The sequence below is a fragment of the Megalobrama amblycephala genome, linkage group LG14 (assembly GCF_018812025.1).
Source record: "Megalobrama amblycephala isolate DHTTF-2021 linkage group LG14, ASM1881202v1, whole genome shotgun sequence".
Classification (NCBI taxonomy): domain Eukaryota; kingdom Metazoa; phylum Chordata; class Actinopteri; order Cypriniformes; family Xenocyprididae; genus Megalobrama; species Megalobrama amblycephala.
In genome coordinates, this window is record NC_063057.1 from 34581920 (window position 1) to 34601632 (window position 19713).

General features: G+C 37.6%; 1 protein-coding gene across 1 annotated transcript in view; it reads left to right on the forward strand.

Moving 5' to 3' along the window:
• The first annotated feature begins 844 nt into the window (after window positions 1-844).
• LOC125244442 (NACHT, LRR and PYD domains-containing protein 3-like) overlaps window positions 845-19713 on the forward strand; it is a 52605-nt gene continuing 33736 nt past the window's right edge. Inside the window, exons 1-7 of the mRNA XM_048154525.1 lie at window positions 845-1459; window positions 2386-2663; window positions 3344-3406; window positions 9508-11311; window positions 13521-13694; window positions 13797-13970; window positions 14592-14765. Of these exons, the coding sequence (XP_048010482.1) occupies window positions 2405-2663; window positions 3344-3406; window positions 9508-11311; window positions 13521-13694; window positions 13797-13970; window positions 14592-14765 (2648 nt within the window). The 5' untranslated portion in view covers window positions 845-1459; window positions 2386-2404. The remainder of the gene's footprint in view (window positions 1460-2385; window positions 2664-3343; window positions 3407-9507; window positions 11312-13520; window positions 13695-13796; window positions 13971-14591; window positions 14766-19713) is intronic.

Below are 19713 nucleotides of genomic sequence, written 5' to 3' on the forward strand. Positions count from 1 at the left end.
GATGAGGTTAAGTGCTCACGAACGAGATGAGTAACATACACCAATACACATTTAATGTCTAAAACACATATTCACAAACTTGCAAAACTACTTCTAGTAAAAGTTCAACTCTGTTTCCTGAGAATGAACCTTTCTGAATAACAACCCAGATCAGAGTGATTACGTGTTGACATCTGACTGTCATTCTTCTCATTCTCACGTCTCGTCCTGGTAGAAGGAATTTCAGAAATGCTGTTCACGACAGTTCAGAGAAAGATCTGCAAATATTATCTGATGTGAGTGTTTCATTTTTCTTTTAGTTATGTTCATGTATGTGTGTTGTGTTATGTGTCATTGGTCACTTATTTGATTTTAATGCTCTGCTTAAATAATTTTGATGATTTTATTTAAACCTTCTCATGTCACAATCAAACAGGTGATAAAGTGTTTCTTTATAAGTGAATTACAGAAAGCCGCACTGATATTGCGGTCACATGGTCATTTTACTGTTTATTAGTGAGGCTCAAACAGTATTTCTTATCATGTGCTCTGAACTCTGAGGCAGAAACTAAATAAAATGTCCATAAATGCACTCACTGAGCTGTGAAATGTACGATTGGAAAAGAAAGACTAATAATAATTCTTTATAATTATTAATAAATATAAATAATAAATAATTTAATAATTAGTTACAGAATTCAGTGTCACAAGAATGAGGTTCTGTTTCAGAGGATGATGATGAACAGATGCACCTGCATCTCATGAGCTTAAATGATTACAGAGACACAACAGCTCAGAATGAACTGAGAGAAACCTCTGATGACAGTGCTGTCTGTTTCAGGGGCCGTTTACCAAAAAAAAAAAAACTTTATGTGTTTAGGCTGTTCATTTACACGACAATGGTGTTTTGGGGGCCGGACAATACTAACACTTGAAGACAGGTTTTTGAAAATGATCCTGTATCTCCATGTGAACTACAAAAACACGGATCTGTGAAAACAGTGACAGAATGCACATGCATATATTGTGTTTAGACTACAGGAATGTGATTTTGGCACAAGTGCTCGGTAAAAGAATGCATATGTGCGCAGTCTTTCTTTACAAAGTGACATCGCCAACTAGGGGCCTGCCGTGAATAATACAGTGTTTTTTTTTGTCGTTTTCATGGATCAGTGTGTATGGGAATCTTTGCCAACATTGTCATCTATACAAAGAAAAATTTTTTTAGTTTTTAGTATATCATTGTTTATCCTCAGTCTGTCATTTTGTCTCTCCACACAGTTTCACTCCCATGTCTTTTGTTTCTTGATAAACTGGTTTTGTTTTTCTGCAATGGTTCTGGTTTAACAGGTTTAAGTTCTAAAGAAAGCTTCCTGCTCCACCGTTCATGAAAATACAGAATTGAAAGCAGTTTCAAAACAACAACTGCTCAAGACGCCAGTTCAGTGGAGGAATAGAAGAATCTACATCATTATTCATGGTTAGTATTTTACTTTATAAAATAGTGACATATATAGATTTATCATGTCATGTATCCATTCACATTGACTCAAACAGCATTGACAAATCATGTATAATTTTTATTGAACTTTTTTTGATCACTACCAAAACTCAAAGCAACTATTTCGTCTTTTATAGTAATTGTAGCAGATTTAAACAACTCAGCTTTCTGATCTCTCTTCATAAATACACACATTCATCTCACAACCTTTTTTTTCAACAATGAATTTCAACAATTCATTTGAGTGTATATATTCATAATTCAGTCAGTCCACAGCAAAATATTCTGTGTCAAACCTCGGCTTGCACATCTGACATCCTCACTTTGAGCCTTGCTTTTGTGAGTCAGTGTTTGTGTGACTCTTGTGTGAGGAATTGCTGAGTGTTTAAGGGGTTCTATTCTGCTTTTTTACATGTTCCGATTTCTTTAGTTTTGCTGAATGAAAATGGTTGTCAAAGTTACAAAGCATAAAATCTCTAGTGAGAGTTATTCTCTATATCATTGCGCACTGTTTTCTAACTCACTGAAACGCCTCCACTGTCTTGAGTGGTTTGAGTCTAGTTTCATTTCCACTGTTGTTATATTCGGACATGATTCAGACACACACTGACTCTGGCCAAAGTGTTGGGGACATTTATGTTTCTAAAGCTTAGGTTATTCCTACAAGAAAAATAAATGTTAGTTATGATTCATTATTAATTCCATCAGGGCATTTACAGCATCTGTGGGGTATTTTGAGCTGAAACTTCACAGATACATTATGGGGACCTCTTTAATAGATGAGTTGACTCTGATAATCCTGATCCAATCACAGCTTCATTTCATAATCCAAATAACACTTGAACATTTAGGTCCTCGTGTTAAGGGTGAGAACTACTTCAGATCCTTTTCTTTTTGTCCTGCAGCTGTGACTCTGAAAGGACAATGGCGTCTGTTGAAGAACTGCTTGAGAAATCACTGAAGGAACTGGTAGAAGCTGAACTGAAGGAGTTTCAGTGGTACTTAAAGAATGATCATAAGTGTATATCAAGGTCTGATGTGGAGAAAGCAGATATCTTAGACACAGTGGATAAGATGGTGGCATGTTTTGGACCAGAAGAAGCTGTGAAGAACACAGTTGAGATCCTGAGGAAGATAAACCAGAATAATCTGGCTGAGCAGCTAGAGAACAAACACAAGCAAGGTGACGCTTAATTTACTATGAGTGCAACGTGATTGACAGTTTACCATTATTCTGTCCCTGCTGCAAGTAGGTTGCACCTCGACAGATATTTAAACAGGATGAGGGATGAAGAAAAAGTCGAAACCAAAAGAGTTCTCTTTCAGTGTTTTACTTGAAATCTTCAGTTGCCAACATCATTTTTTGTGAAACTAAAATGCAAACATAAAGCATATATTAAGTATCAAGTATTAATAAATCTAACTTTTAAGAGAGAAACAGAATTTAGCGCTAATATATGAAAGAGAGATATCAAAAATCTTCTTTGATGAATGTTCAACAAATTATTTTAAATGGCATGAAATACTTCTTTTTTAACATAAATGAAAATCAATGAACAATTAAACTTACAGACGATGGCCTCTTTGGCATGAAATGACAAGAATATAGCCTTTATCAGAGAGACATCTGCTGCTGCATCACTGCTATAGTAAAGTGAAATCTAAGATGGCTGCCGTGACCTCTAACCTAAGTCACATGATATATCTTAGCCAATGAAATAAATCCAAAAATAAATGACTACTTAAATGGTCAGAACATCCATTGTGATGGTTTGATTTAATTTTTCCTCTGCTGATGTGTTTGTGTGATTAATGTTTCCCAGTGAGTGATCCTCTCTCTCTCTCTCTCTCTCTCACATACAGATCAGGCTAAAGGCAATATGATGACATTTGCCACCGTTGTAGCTCCTTCTAAAGAGAAATGTGGTAAATATAACAATCACTGCCTATACATGGAAACCAGAGAATACATAACAATACATTGTCAACTCGTCCATCATGTTCTAAAACACTTAAAAATTGTTCATGTGAATACAGTGGTATAAAGAGACGTATAAAGAGAGGAGAAAAAATATCAACTTTTCAACAATATCTAGTGATGGCCAATTTCAAAACACTGCTTCAAATCTTTACAAATCTTTTGTTTTGAATCAGTGGTTTGGAGCGGCAAAGTCATGTGATTTTCAATAAACAAGGCTTCGTTACATCATAAGTGTTTACAAATTTCAACAGTTCACCTGACTTTGGAAGTTTGATACATGATCCGGACAAAGTAAAAAAGCTGTACAAAAAGTATTGTTTTTGTATTTGTGTTTGAATAAGTGCGCACACTCCGCGGGCGTGGCCGCAATATTGGATAATGAGGTGACTCGCGAATGACTGACATCTCTCTCCAACCTCCCTTGTCCACTTCATGAAGTGGAATGCACTTCAAAATGGCAGCGGGGGTTCCCCCGAGGAAAAGTGTTTAGGGAAGTTTGCTAGTGGTTGTCTAAAAGTGGAGTGGAACCCTAAACATAGTGCCAAAAGAACACCACATTGGCTTAAGGATGGGAAGGTTAATGTCATTGAGAGCCCAAGTCAGAGCTCTGACTCGATCCCATAGAAAATCTGTAGATGGATTTGAAGAGAGCAATCCAATACTGCTCTCCATGGAATCTGACTGAACTTGTGCAATTCTGCAAAGAAAGAATGGGCAAATATTCCCCAATCTAGGTGTGAAAAGCTAGTACAGACATTTCCAAAAGGATAAATGGCTGTAATTTAAGCAACATTTGGCTCTACAAAGTATTAAATCAGGGGACTGATGACTTTTCCAACCCTGTTATTCAAGTTAAATATATTAGTTTTCAGAACTGTTGCTTGGTAAAATTTGTAAATTACGCTGGGGAAAAAAAAATAGTTTGGAATGGTTTTGATTTCAGGCTGTACAAAGTAACTATTTCAAATGGGTATGATGATTTTCTATAGGAACTTGTTAGAAACTGCAGAAGCAAAGACCAGGAGACTTGGTTGTATCTTTAGCAGGATTCTTTATTGAGAACACATGCTATTGGTAGCTGCAGTCATCAAGTCCAACTAAGGCAGTGATACATGGTCGTTTATATACATTTTAGGGGCAGTGCCTAGAGATGGAGACAAAGCACTTGGTAGACGACCTTAAACAAAGCATGTAAATTAAATATTCAGATATAGGATCCTGCCCCATCATAACTATTCAAAGAATGGGACAGGGGCTCCAAGAGCCATTAAAGACAAAAGGTGAGAGTGTCAGTAAATCTTATTTATAAGACTTAGAATAAAGAGAACAGGAACTTACTGGAAACTTTGCTTAACATAATTATTCATCTGATGTCATCATCTTTACCTTAAAATACTAAATACAATGTACTTAATACAATGTACTTGTTTTCCATGTGATATTATGTCAGGACGTAGGATCAGCAAAATGTTAAACAGATTCTTAAGATTCTTTGTAATCCCACACACTGTATGTTGTCAATTTCAGCATAATAAATGTAAGATGTGCATGTAAACACTATTGCAGTAAGAGAGTGATTTAATTGAATATAGTAAAAGCACAGTTTTTATCACAGTGATTTTTTTTTAATAAGAACTGTAGACCAGGTTAGAATTTACATATTGATTTTATTATGAATTTATGAAAAACAATCACTTAGGGTGTACTCGGGGGTGTAAATTTCATCTAACAGTTGGGGAGGACAACAAACAAAATTTCTCAAGAGCAGTTTTTGAAGGGGACACAAATAATACAGCAAAAATTACTTATAATGATATATGTACACAGAGGAAAGCCTTACTACTATTATTAGTGTAGCATAGAGGCTGTGCCATTATGCTTATTCTCAATGTTTCTCTTTGGTTCAATGAAAAAACTAAATTGACCAAAATATTCTTCTTCAAAATCATTTATTTATTACAATATTTTTGAAGTTGTTTACAACCAAGTCACCAAAATACGATTAAATTTGAACTTAACTTCAAACATAATGACTATTATTGTGAAAAAGTGTCCCTATACAAAAGAAATAAAATGATTTTGTAACAAATTAAATTTGAAGTTCATTATGTTATAGTCATTGCTTTAAATGTAGTAAAAAAAACAACAACTGTAATTTAAAGCAAACTGTCATTTACTAAACAAAAGTACCAAATGTATTTTTTCTGGTATCACTAGGCCCTAGTACAAACTCTTGGCATATGTTGTTTATATTAAGGCTGTCCAGCCTGTCTTTGTGCCCATTGCAGACTAACAGATTGTTAAGTCTGTCTTGGCCCGTAGTGGCCCTTAGCCACGTCTTCAGTCTCTGCAATGCACTGAAGCTCCTCTAAGCTTCACATGAGGACACTGGCACCACCACCAAAATTCTGACGAGGATGTTAAAGGGTTAGTTCACCCAAAAATGAAAATTCTGTCATTAATTACTTACCCTCATGTCGTTCGACACCTGTAAGACCTTCGTTCATCTTTGGAACACAAATTAAGATATTTCTGTTGAAATCTGATGGCTCAGAAAGGCATCCATAGCCAGCAATGTCATTTCCTCTCTCAAGACCCAGAAAAGGTACTAAAGACGTTGTTACAAAGTCCATCTCACTACAGTGGTTCTACAATCATTTTATGAAGCGAAGAGAATAGTTTTTGTGTCCAAAAAAACTAAATAACAACTTATATAGAGATGACCGATTTCAAAACACTGTTTCCTGAAGCTTCGAAGCGTTATGAATCAGTGTATCGATTCATGATTCTGATCACGTGTCAAACTGCCAAACTACTGAAATCACGTGACTTTGGCGATCTGAATCATGAATCGATACACTGATTCATAACGCTTCGAAGCTTCAGGAAGCAGTGTTTTGAAATCGTCCCATCACTATATAAGTCATTATTTAGTTTTTTTTTGCGCACAAAAACTATTCTCGTCGCTTCATAAAATGATTGTAGAACCACTGTAGTGAGATGGACTTTGTAATGACGTCTTTAGTACCTTTTATGGGTCTTGAGAGAGGAAATGACATTGCTGGCTATGGAGGCCTTTCTGAGCCATCGGATTTCAACAGAAATATCTTAATTTGTGTTCTGAAGATGAACAAAGGTCTTACGGGTGTCGAACGACATGAGGGTAAGTAATTAATGACAGAATTTTCATTTTTGGGTGAACTAACCCTTTAACTTGGTCAAACAACCCCCACACCTCCACTGGCATTCCCCTTAGGACCTCTGCTGCCTCTCCACTGCTGCTACAGGGGTATTTCCGGCGAAAGAGGGGCAACTGTATTGAGAGGGATCCTCTATGCAACTCGGGGTACTCATCTATTGAATCACTTAACACCCCGGTCAGAAGGACACTTTTGCAGAGTCTTTAGACTGTCCTGATTGAAACGGTCACCAAACTGAACCTCCACACAATCCAATACTTTAAAGTACTCTGCCCTGTAATGATCCACTGCTTTACCAGCAAAGACCTTGAATTTGCTGTCTCAATAGAGTCAACTGATTCAGTCCAGTTAACCAATGCTGTAGCTTTCTCATACAGCCCAAGATACCTCTTGTCATTTCTCTTTCCCTGAAGAGAGGACTGGAGACAATCTACTGCAGCCTGCATACCTGAGACAGTCTGGGTCTTCTTCTGCAGTGCAATGTTTAGGCACTCAGGCTCTCCAACAACACCAGAAGCAAGTGTGAGGCCCAACGCAGTTTTACCTTCGCTGAAGTGCTCAAATAACCCACTGGCAGTTGAAGCTGTCCTAGATGTAATTTTTGCCATCTCCTCTAAGCTGCCAAGTACTCGCTCATACTGCCCTAGTGCAGCTATTATAGCAGAATTGCACACAGTCCACCTGGTTGGACATAGTGGTTTCAGTGTGGTCATGGGTTCATTTTCAGAGGTAACTATGTTTTCAAACATGCTCTTAAATTTTCCTGACTGGCTCAAAAGAATCTTTAACTGGTGGACCCAAGAAAGGCAGTCTCAGATCAATGGGGAAGCTGAGCAGCCAGCCTGTGTGATTAGACTGACACCGTGTGCGGCTCAAAAGAATCTTTAACTGGTGGACCCAAGAAAGGCAGTCTCAGATCAATGGGGAAGCTGAGCAGCCAGCCTGTGTGATTAGACTGACACCGTGTGCACCACAATGCACATAGAGGGCTAATGGCTGCTACTCCCTCACTATTGTCTGTGCACTGCGGTACTTTCCTGCCATGTTTGAGGCACCATCGTAACTCTGCCCACGTAAAGCAGTCATGGGTAGATTGAGCCTCAACAGCACATCAGTTACCATCTTTGCAATGCCCTGGCCTGTTATCTCTGATTAACGGTATAACCCAAAAAACTCCTTGTGTGGGACAAGGTCATGGTCCACATAGCACAGACAGACACATTCCTGCTCAACACCTGAAATATCTTGGGTACCATCAACTATTACTGAAAACTGAACAAGGGCTGGAGACCTAATCTCACTTGCAATGCCTTGGATTATTGTTTTTGCCATAATGTTCAGGATTTCATTCTGTGATTTAGGGCTAGTGTATGCAATAGTGCGATGTGTTAACCATTTCAATAAAATAGGATCATTCTCTTCTGCCCTAAGTTTTTCAATGTCTTTTTTTCAATTTCTAAAGCCTGTACTAATTAAAGCAGCATCAGGTCGATGACCTAATAAGGACTGGTTTGATACACCTTTGCTGCAGTAAAAACACGACACCTTTCACTGATGGACTGTAATGTAGCCATGGAAAATGTTGGTACCATTTTTCTTGAAATGCCAATGACTTGTTTGGAAATATTAGTTTTTCAATACACTGGGGATGTGGTTTATATGGCTTTGAGCAGTCACTGAGATCTGAACTAAAAACTGTGCTCCGGTCCCCTGTGCTGATGCTGGCAGTTTCATCTCCCTTTGCTGCTGTCTCTGGCTCTCTCCCTGGTTCTGACCCTTCCTCTACTCTCACTGTCTCAGAACACTGTCTAAGTGAGAACATTGCATGGGGCGGGGACATGTACTTAGCATTTTGGTGCACTGAAATTATCTAATGTCCGTTTTTCTTTTTTGTCATTTTATCTGGCCAACAACACAAAGAGAAAGTTGCTTAAATATGTGTTAGGTTCATATTATAGGTTCACCATACGGTCATATTATAATTATTAAATTATCTTGTGCCCTCCACTACACATTGTATTTTAGTCATCGTCTGGGACAGAGGACGTCTCTTATTTAGAGTGATGTTAAAGGTCCCATGACATGCTGCTTTTTGGATGCTTTCATATAGGCCTAAGTGGTCCCTAGTACTGTATCTGAAGTCTCTTTCCCGAAGTTCAGCCTTGGTGCAGAATTTCAGCCACTACCAGCCAGTCCCACAATGAGATTTCCTTAGGACATGCCATTTCTGTGTCTGTAGCTTTAAATGCTAATGAGGAGGAGAGAGGCGGGGCAAGGTGGAGGGTGGGTGTGTGGCCTTAACCAGCTTACGGCCACGGTACCATGCGCTAATGTTGACAGTGGATGTATCGCAATGGCTCGTAGACACGCAGTCGTTCAAGCTTTTGTGTCACTACTGTCGGTAATTGTGTTGTTACTCATGGCAAACATCTTTATTACTACTCTGATAGTACACTTATCAATTCTTCATGTTCAAATAATTTGAGTGTATTTGGGTTTATAATGGGTCTGATTCTCACCTTATTGATGAACAGAAATTGTAGTTTGGGAGTAAAGCTGCAAATTCCTCCAGCTGCTGTAATAATCATCTGATACGTGCCAGTGAAAATCGCTGTGTGGCATAAATTATAAATATATCAGGCAGTATCTGTGCATTTCTTCCTGTTTTCTTCCATTCAAAAAGTTGCATCGTATATGACACAAGCGTGTTTCAGCCTGGAACGTTAAGTGTAGTTTGAGTGCAGGCCAGCGGAGGAGTGGGGACAATCGTGCTCGGGCTCAGTTCAAGGCAACCGTGCCTAGTGTGAGTACACCCTTAATCACTGCCTTTTTCCTTTTTCTTAAAGGCTCAAGTGCAGACAACAATCAAGATGCTCTTCATGATTACAAAGATTCCAGCCTCAGACTGAGGAACAAATTAAAACGGGACTACAGCCGGATATTGGTTGGTAATTCACAGACCGGTCATCGGGAATACCTGGACGATATTTACACTGATTTATATGTGGTGGAGAATGAGACCGGAGGAATAGTGAATGAGCATGAGGTGATACAGATTGAATCAAGTCACAACCGAATAACTGCCAAAGAGACACCAATCAAGTGTAATGACATGTTTAAAGTCCAGTGTGACTCGGGGCGACAAAATGGAAATGTGCTGACAATAGGGATTGCAGGAGTGGGAAAAACTGTCTCTGTCAATAAATTCATCCTTGACTGGGCTGAAGGAAAAGAAAACCAGGATATAGTCTTCATATTTCCACTTCCATTCCGTAGACTTAATTTGATTAAAGAAGAGTACAGTCTCATGGGACTACTTAACAAATACTTCTTTAGTCCTGAAGAACTGTCCTCTCTTCCTGAAGATGATGGTAAGGTCATGTTCATCTTTGATGGGCTTGATGAATGTCGCTTCCCTCTAAGCTTTAAGGAGGATGACACATTCACAGATTTGAAAGAAAAAACAACAATAAGTAAAATAATAACAAACCTTATCAAGACACATCTGGTTCCCTCTGCTCTCATCTGGATCACATCCAGACCAGCAGCAGCCAGTCTGATACCCCGAGACTACATTGATAAAGTGACAGAAGTGCGAGGATTTAACGATGACCAGAAAGTGCAATACTTCAAAACAAACAGCAGTCCTGAAGTTTCTGATAACATTATCAGTCATATAAGGAAATCCAGGAGCCTGCACATCATGTGCCACATCCCTGTCTTCTGCTGGATCTCTCTCACTGTTCTTCAGCCTCTACTGGCTCAAGAGAGCAATGACAAAACTCCCACAACTCTCACAGGGATGTACACAAACTTCTTACTTACTCAGCAGCAACAGATGGAAAAAAAATACAAAGATAATCATGAACCTAAAGCCAATTTTGATCAGATTATTCTAAAACTTGGGAAACTGGCATTTCAACAGCTGAAGAAAGGTCAACTGATTTTCTACAAAAAAGATCTTGAGGAATGTGGACTAGATGTCAGTGAAGGGTCATTGTACTCAGGGCTTTGCACCCGGATGTTTCAGGAGGAAAAGGTTTCAGCAAGAAAAGTTTACAGCTTCGTACATCTCAGTGTACAGGAATTCCTTGCTGCTCTCTATGTGTTTTTGATTAGCAAAGAGAAGAAAGCAAACCCATTTGTTGAATCCTGGAGAGAAAATCTGACATGGAAACTCTCCAAAAAGCCACTGTTTCAGCTTCATAAGGCTGCGATCAACAAGGCTTTACATAGCGAGAATGGACACCTGGACCTTTTCCTTCGCTTCTTTCTGGGTCTCTCTCTGGAATCCAATCAGAGAGACCTAGAGGTAATGCTGCCAAAACTGAAACTACAAACAGAGAATGTTAAAGACACTGTTGACTATATCAAACAGACAATAGAGACAGAAAAATCAGTAGAGAGGACCATCAATCTCTTCCACTGTCTGAGTGAACTAAAAGATGACTTTGTGGAGGAAATCCAAAAGAATCTGAGCTCAGGAAATCTTTCAGCACAGAATCTCTCCTCTGCTCAGTGGTCTAGCCTGGTGTTTGCGCTTCTGATGTCAGAAGAGGCTCAAGAGAAGTTTGAACTGCAAAAATACAGAAGATCTGATGAAGCACTAACAATAATGCTGCCAGTCATCAAAAACACCAGAAGAGCACTGTAAGAGTCTTCTTTACATTCATTTAAATAAATAAAGAGATTGGTTCCAAAATATGATAAACTGCATTTAAAGAAAAAAAAGTTCCTGCCAAAATTAGTATTGTGTCTGGTCGTTATTGAAAAGTTATTTCTTAATTTTACTCAAAATGCAACATCCAGCATGTTATTCTGTCATGTTTTCTCCTTTTTTCCAAAACATGACAAACACTACTCTCCCTTCTTTGCTGAATGCGATGCATCTGCTCAACCAATCACAGTGCACCATTCCACGCATTGTAAACAGTAATGGTGGTGCTCTGAATACACCTGGCATCCTAGTTTTTCTTACCTACTTTGTACTTTGTGATCAAAAAAAAAAAAAAAAGAGAAAAATTTATAATTTTGACGGCATTGATGAACCTGTGGTGGTTTCTGTGGTGGGGAAGAAACGTAAGCCATTGAAATCTAATCATTTAAGTGAAGAGATTACGAAGATAAGGCACTCAGAACTTCTGTCACGATCCCCAAAACTGAATCATGAACAGTTTTTAAAAGCCATTTGACCAAGAATGATTAAGTCTTGAATCTGGCATTTCTAGTTTTGATATTAATCATCTGAAAACAACAACAACATGATTGCCAAAATCTGCACTGTCCGACAAAGATTTACCGTCACACCAGTATAGCAACACCCCTGGGTAGTTGTAATCAATTCCAGTGTAATCTGCAATCAGTGTTTATTTTAAACGTGGTGGCACCAGATACACTTTAATTGGTAATAACAAACGGAGACATAATTTATAGCATTAACAAGATGACATGTTGAATTCATTTTTGGAGTGATGACAATGTATTTTTAGTCCAATGCCTGTAAACGAGTTTAGTATTGACCAAGTTCAGAGCTCTCATATATGTGGATCAACTTACTTTGTTGTGTATTTTCAATATGAAAAAATAACTTTTAGATTACTTGTATTTTGAAATAAAAGTGTAATGGAAATGGAAATCAGTTTTTATAATAAATCTTTGAAAATTAAAAAAGATTTGAATTTTTAATGTTATTATAATCAATGATCAATTAGCGTCGCACACCTGTACGTAATAGATAGGTGCGTAGGAAAAAAAACTGGTGTAGTCAAAATATGAAAAAAAACAAGAAAATCCTGCACACTATCAACTTGCAAAACAATAAAAAAGGTACTTTATTGCAACGTTTCCATCGAATGATCTTCATCAGGCATCAACAATGTATTCAAACTCCATTGTATTTAAAACATGACAAACCACAAAGAATCATCAATATCCAATCAAGATTAGTGATTGAATAATCATTAACACCACATCACATTGTTAACTCCACAATTACATACATAGTAAATAAAAAGTGTATATATATATATATATATATATATATATATATATATATATAAATAAAAATAAGGAAATTATTAAAGATATTATATATGTAACACTCATATTTCATAACATCACATTAAATAATGCTTCATCATTCATACCCATAGGTGATAAAGTCTGAAAGGTAAAAATCCAGAACAATTCATGTCTCTGTAAGAGCAATTCAATATCGCCACCTCTAGGTGGCACACTCACTTTCTCAATCCCACAGAAGCGTAAGGAGGAAACATTGCGATTAAAAGACAAAAAATGGGCAGCGACTGGATAGTTAACATCTTTTCTTCTAATAGAACTTTTATGTTCACTAATTCTTTGTTTTAGTTGATGTGAAGTTTTTCCCACATAGCCCAAGCCACAAGGACACCGAATCAGATAAATAACATGTGTAGAAACACAAGTGATAACAGAATGAATACCAAATATCTTCCCAGTTCTAGGATGACAAAAGAATGAGGTTTTAGTTGTATTATTACACTGCGCGCAATTACCACAGCGATAATTTAGATACAGAAAATAGTAATTTTCATATTGCCACTTTCTTGGTAAAGAAAAAATTTTTTTTTTTTACTCAAATGAATCAAAATGGATTTATAGCGTTTTGGAACCAAACTCTTCATATACTGTTGGTCTTTTGTAATTGGGTATAATTTTTACATAGATTACTTGCTGGCCTTGACTGTATAAGTATGTTATGGCTATGATAAAATATATCAATGTGTGTGAAGATATTAAATGCCAAAGTGTCTGAGTTTTATCTATTTTATTATTCTTAATTGTATCATAAATTAAAGAAACACTTATGTTCTCTACACAGACTACAGAGCTGTAATCTCACTTCTCAGTCTTGTAAAAGTTTGTTATCAGTTTTACAATCCTCAAACTGTGTTCTGAGAGAGCTTGACCTGAGTAACAATGACCTGCATGATTCAGAAGTTAAGCTTCTTTCTGATGGACTGAAGAGTCCAAACTGTCAGCTGGAGATACTGAGGTTTGAATTCATATACTTTATTGTTTGCATTAAGTTAATTATTAAAAATCACACTACTATGATTGATTATGTATGCAATTCCATTTTGTTTTTATTGTTCAGATTTTCCAAATGTAATCTCACTGCTCAGTGTTGTGAGAGTTTATCATCAGTTTTACAATCCTCAATCTGTGCTCTGAGAGAGCTGGACCTGAGTAACAATGACCTGCAGGATTTAGGAGTGAAGCTCCTTTCTGATGGACTGAAGAGTCCAAACTGTCAGCTGGAGATACTGAGGTTTGAGTTCAAATACTTTATAGTTTGCCTGAAATCAGAGGTTTTCAACTTGTGGGCCGTCAGTGGTTTTCAGCACCCGTTAAGGGGGCACGAGCAGCACCTGTCAATTCGGAAGCATACACCTGAGTAAACAGCTGTAAATGTGAGATTTTACTAGCAAATCGTTAGTCATCCACTAGATGGGGCAATTTGACTATTCTCCCAGTTAATCATTGGCTATGGTTACAGCAGGTTTGACGCAACTGAATTTGAGCAAAAACAACTGAAAGCAAAATGGACTGATTGCTTGAAAACCGGAGATGATAAAAACTAAGGTTAAACTGAATGAAAAACAAGCTCAGCCATCACTCTTATTTAAGAAATTATGAAGTAAAATATCTAGCTTCCACCAGACCATCTTCTGTATTCAACTTAAGAAAGTGTAAAACTCTTGCAGTTCAAAAAAATTTGCATTACATCCTATGCCTTCCCTATTCATCTTACGGAAAAAGCTTAACTGATGTGATGCCAGTTCCATTTTTTTTCCTCTCCATAAGTTGAATACGGAAGGCAGCCTGCAGGAATTCAGAAGTGACTGAATCTACAGAAAATTATAGTTGTTAACTGTTGCTGTGTTTGTAGATTGTCTGGCTGTATGGTGACAGAGGAAGGCTGTCATTATGTGTCTTCAGCTCTGAGTTCAAACTCCTCACACCTGAGAGAGCTGGATCTGAGCTACAATCACCCAGGAGATTCAGGAGTCAAGTTGCTCACCGATACAGTCATCCATCAAAACTGCCCACTGGATAAACTCAAGTATGTTGAGCAGGAAGAGTTTGAATTTATTTATTTTATTATACAAACAAACACATACAGTACAGACATACACATGCACAGAAACTTGTTGTTAGTGCTGCCTCGCAATTTCATCTGCAAAACTGTTTTAAAAAAGGGACTGTATTAAGTGATGTGCGACATCTAGCTTTCCTTATTGGGTGTTGGTCAAAACACTGGATCCAATCAGCTCTATCCAAAGGAGGTTTATTTGTTCCTAACACAATGGTAACTTTCATCCAGGCTGTACACAACACAACTGTACACGGGCTTAACAGAGTTAATCATGTAAGCATAAACATCTCGTATATAAACTTCAAATAAAGACAGACTCCGTTATAGTGACATATAGAGACATGCAAAAATCCAATATTGGATTACAGAATATAACATTACAGGTGCTGGTCATATAATTAGAATATCATCAAAAAGTTAATTTTTTTATTGTAAATTATTTTTAAAAATGAAACTTTCATATATTCTAGATTCCCTACATGTAAAGTAAAACATTTCAAAAGTTTTTTTTTTATTTATTTTGATTATTAGAGCTTACAGCTCATGAAAGTCCAAAATCCAGTATCTCAAAATATTAGAATATTTCCTAAGATCAATCAAAAAATGGATTTGCAAAATAGAAAACTTCAAGTTCTTTAAAGTATGTTCATTTGTGCACTCAATACTTGGTCGGCAGCACATACTACAGCAAATGACTTGCTCCTAGCACAAATTGCAGCATCAGTGAAGTGTGTGTAATGCAGTCATTGCAGATAATCAATCACCCGTTGCCTGAGGCTATTAATGTGTTTTTGTTTGTTTTTAAAATAAAACGAAAAGAGGCAGAGTGGTGTTTTATAACAAATTTCATTTTATTGTTGGAGATAAAGAGATAACCGGAGAAGCCAGACCGAGCTGAGTGACGTTATCAAGTACTCTGCTGTTCCATTTGCAGAATCACCAGACTTGTGTTCTCCCGTCCACAGGAGTCTGTTCTCCTGAGTTGAACTTGCCAAGTCCTAACTACCAAGGACGCAAGTCCAAACTTTGCGAACTTGATTTTGAGAAATACCTTAAGACCTGTGCTGCGTCCCAATTCGCTTACTTGTACTACACCCTAAAAGTATCTACTTTTTTTGTGAAGAAAAAGTACATACTTTTGAGTATGTACTTTACGCTATATTTGAGTTAATGTATACTTTCTTTGCCTTGCGCAAACAAACAAACTCATGGACGTGGAAAGTTTTATTTATTTAATTATATCACAGCCTTCATGATTTGACTATTGCATTAAGCAATGTCGATTCTAATTATATATCCTGCAGCCCTACCATAGAGCCACATAAAATGCAACATATCAATCTAAGGTCATTACTCACTCGAATCCTTTTATAGCAGCATTTCTCTTGCCCGTGAAAACAGCTTCATTAGTAGTTTGCCAAGTAATTAGATGTTCAGTGTGTTCATCTGACCCTACAAAATATAAGACGTATTTTAATTAGGCCTACTATTAGGCCATCAGTGACAAGTGACAATAAATTATTTGCTTTATAAATGTATAAACTTTTACATTTAAACGCTGATGATGACACATTCACATTGTTATCACGTTCATCCGTCATGTTTGTTCACCTTATGGATCTTAAACTCCTCCCCCAAACGCAAGAGATTATGGGCAACACAAGCCGATAAAGTGTTCATGAGTCAACACTTCGAAAATCAACCGTAAATAGTACACCATCCGGGGAATTTTGGCATACACTTTTCAACATACTATGCTTTGGGACATACTTTTTGTAATCTCACATACTATTTAGGATGGATAGTATGGGCATTGGGACGCATCGATGGATCCACACCACGAAAATCTGCAGGAAATAGTACACCATCCGGGGACTTTTGGCATACTCTTTTCAACATACTATGCTTCGGGACACACATTTTGTAATCCCACATTCTGTTTAGAATGGATAGTATGGGCATTGGGATGCAGGGCTGAAATCATTGTCAGACAAAGGAGACCTGCAAAATGTGCAGTGTTGGGGAGGCTCCAGGAATGTGTTTTTCGAGACGTTTTTCATGTTCATACCCAAGCGATTTTCACTGGCGATGCACCGAGTTAACGTGCAAATTCACTCACTAACGGTATATGGCACTTATGCTGAACAATAGAGCAAATAAACATATTTATGATATTAATAACATTAAAGAAGATAAAAATACAGAGATAAAATGGCATATACATGACATGAGGACATGGTAGTCAGAAATGGTAGTGCAAGTGAATGGTAGTGCAAATAAAATGCAAACATCTTTTATGTAAAATATCTGACAGTACTAAATAAAAAATAACATAACTCTCTTATTTTTTTAAAATTATCCACATTTTCTGCAAGTGGTTCACTTACTTTTTTTGCAACTGTATGAACTCTTTACTCCTGTACATTTGAACTGACACTTACCGTTACTCATTACACTGTGATTGTGCCCTGCAAGTCAGCAACTTTATCTGCTGTAGCTTATTTCTTGGGCGATATTGCCATCTTCAGGATATTGAAGGTATTTGATGTGATTTGCCCCTTATGTGCTAAACGGGGTTACTCCACGTGAACAGGTCTTGAGCTCCACCTGAGCAGCACTTTTATCAAGCATTCCAAAAAAGACAATAATTGTATCAGTATCAATATCAATAATTTCAGTAATATCTGTGTCATTCAAATGTATTTAACAACATGTTTTGTGCAAGTATTAGGTCATGCATTCTGACTTCTACATGGGTAAAGAGTTGGATTATCATGCTAAACATGGCCAAAGTTTCAAAACACAAGTTGGATGTATGACTGAGTATTTCTGTGCCTAAAATACTCTTCCAAATCCTCACAAACTTCTGGGTTTTTTTTCGAGTATGGGCCTGAGTGATGTAAATGGGGGCAGAATTCCATATATGGCCACTTCTCCTGGAAGGGCGTGCATGCACACGCTGACCAGAGCGAGAGAGCAAGGGCACGCCCATCAACGAGCGTACGGCTTTACAGAAGTCGTCGGCAGCGCAGCACGAAATCAACAATGTCACCAAAGAAGTGTGTCAGCAGGTGTGTCCCGACCAGATACAGAGTTTAAAAATGTCAGCTTGCCAAGAAACACCATCACAGACCGAGTTGAGGAGCTATCAGGAAATCTAACAACACAGCTGGCCGAAGAGACCCACGGTTATCTGGCTTTTTCATTAGCTGTTGATGAAAGCACTAGAGATGCACCGATTGATCGGCCAGGGATCAGAATTGGCTGATTTTCCTCATGATTGGCCCGGATTGGTGATTGGCTGATCAGTCTCACTTCTTACCGATTCCGAGCCGATCCGTTTCTTCCCTCCGATGGTGAAGTGACACACACCTGCGTGGGTGCCTCCTCTCACTCGTCTCATTCGCTCCGGTTAAATAGTGCTTATTTTAATAGTGCATAATTTTAATAATTACCACAGGTTTCGCACTCACACCAAAAGTGCATGCACCATTGATCTATATAGGTGGAGCGGACAAGCCACACTCAGTCTCAAACAGAGTCAGAAGTCAAACAGCATCACACAAGTTCCAAAATAAGTGGCTTACTGCACTTAAACGGTCAAATACAAACAAAATTATGCCAAAATGCCAGTCTTGGCGATTATTCAGATAAACACAGTCAGTTTTGGATCAGTATAGTTGAGAAAGAGAAAGCATGTGTGTAACAGTATTGCATCCGTTCATAAACTCTTAAAGGGACAGCAGTCCAATATTACTGCTGCTGTCTGTCATGTTAATCAAAGAACAAAATCAAAGAAAATCACTTTCTGCTCTTGACGGATTATGTTTTATAACTTTAATAGTAAGAATAAATCGGTAAATAACAATAAGGCTACAGAAATTAAGGTAAACATGTAAAATAACACTGGATGTGCTATTTTACATTAGATTACTTTAATTTCTGTAGTATTTCTTACCTGAATAAAAACCTACTTAACCTGAAAAACTTAGTTTCATAGCTCTCTTTATTCTATTGCATTTATTTGTGCTGTTGTTTGCAATTTTTTTGTTGTTGTTCTTATTTTATTACTGACTTTTTACTTGTTTTTTTTTTTATGAAAATAAAACTTTGCATTGAAATAGATTTTTGTATTATAGTTCTTAAAAGAAAATCGGAATCGGCAAAAATCGGTATCGGCAGATCTCACTAAATGATGTTTTATTAACAAAGTTTGGGAGGAGCAAGTTCAGATAATTAACCTAATTAGCACAGGTGGAGAGCATTCAGTTAATCAACTCAACCAATGACTAGAGGTGTAAATACAGCAGACTTGCCTCTGTTCTTCTGAGAGTTTATTAGCATCCCTCCTCCACCCATCTCCTCACTTCTAGTTCTATCTATTTTTACCACACCGGGGGGAGCACTCTGGGTTCGGGCCAAAATTCTGAGCTTGGTGCCCTCTCCCCGGACAGCATGGCAAATATGCATAACTTTACTCTATTTAATTATATGGACATGTGAACTTGTGAACAAAAATAAAAATCGTAAACCGGCCAAGAAAATAGCAATTGGTGCATCACTAGAAAGCACAGACAACACGAATACAGCGTAGCTATCCATTTCTATAAGAGGTCACTGAAGAGCACTTGGATGTGGCTGCCATGTGTAGTGACTGGCTGGTTTGTAGTGACTACGCCACCCCAAAATAACGGGGGAATTACCAAAGAATCAAAACACACAAATAAGTTCCACTTAGAAGAAGAGGCAAGAGGTGTGAATTTCCATTTAAACAAATCTTTCATTAAAGTTAAAGCTGCAGTCCATGGTTTTTGGCCCTCTAGCAGTTAATAAACAGAACTGCACGCGTCTTGTGGAAGAACATTGTAGCCGGAGCTACTTTTCTCTGTGTATGTCTATGGCGAGTCACGCAGTT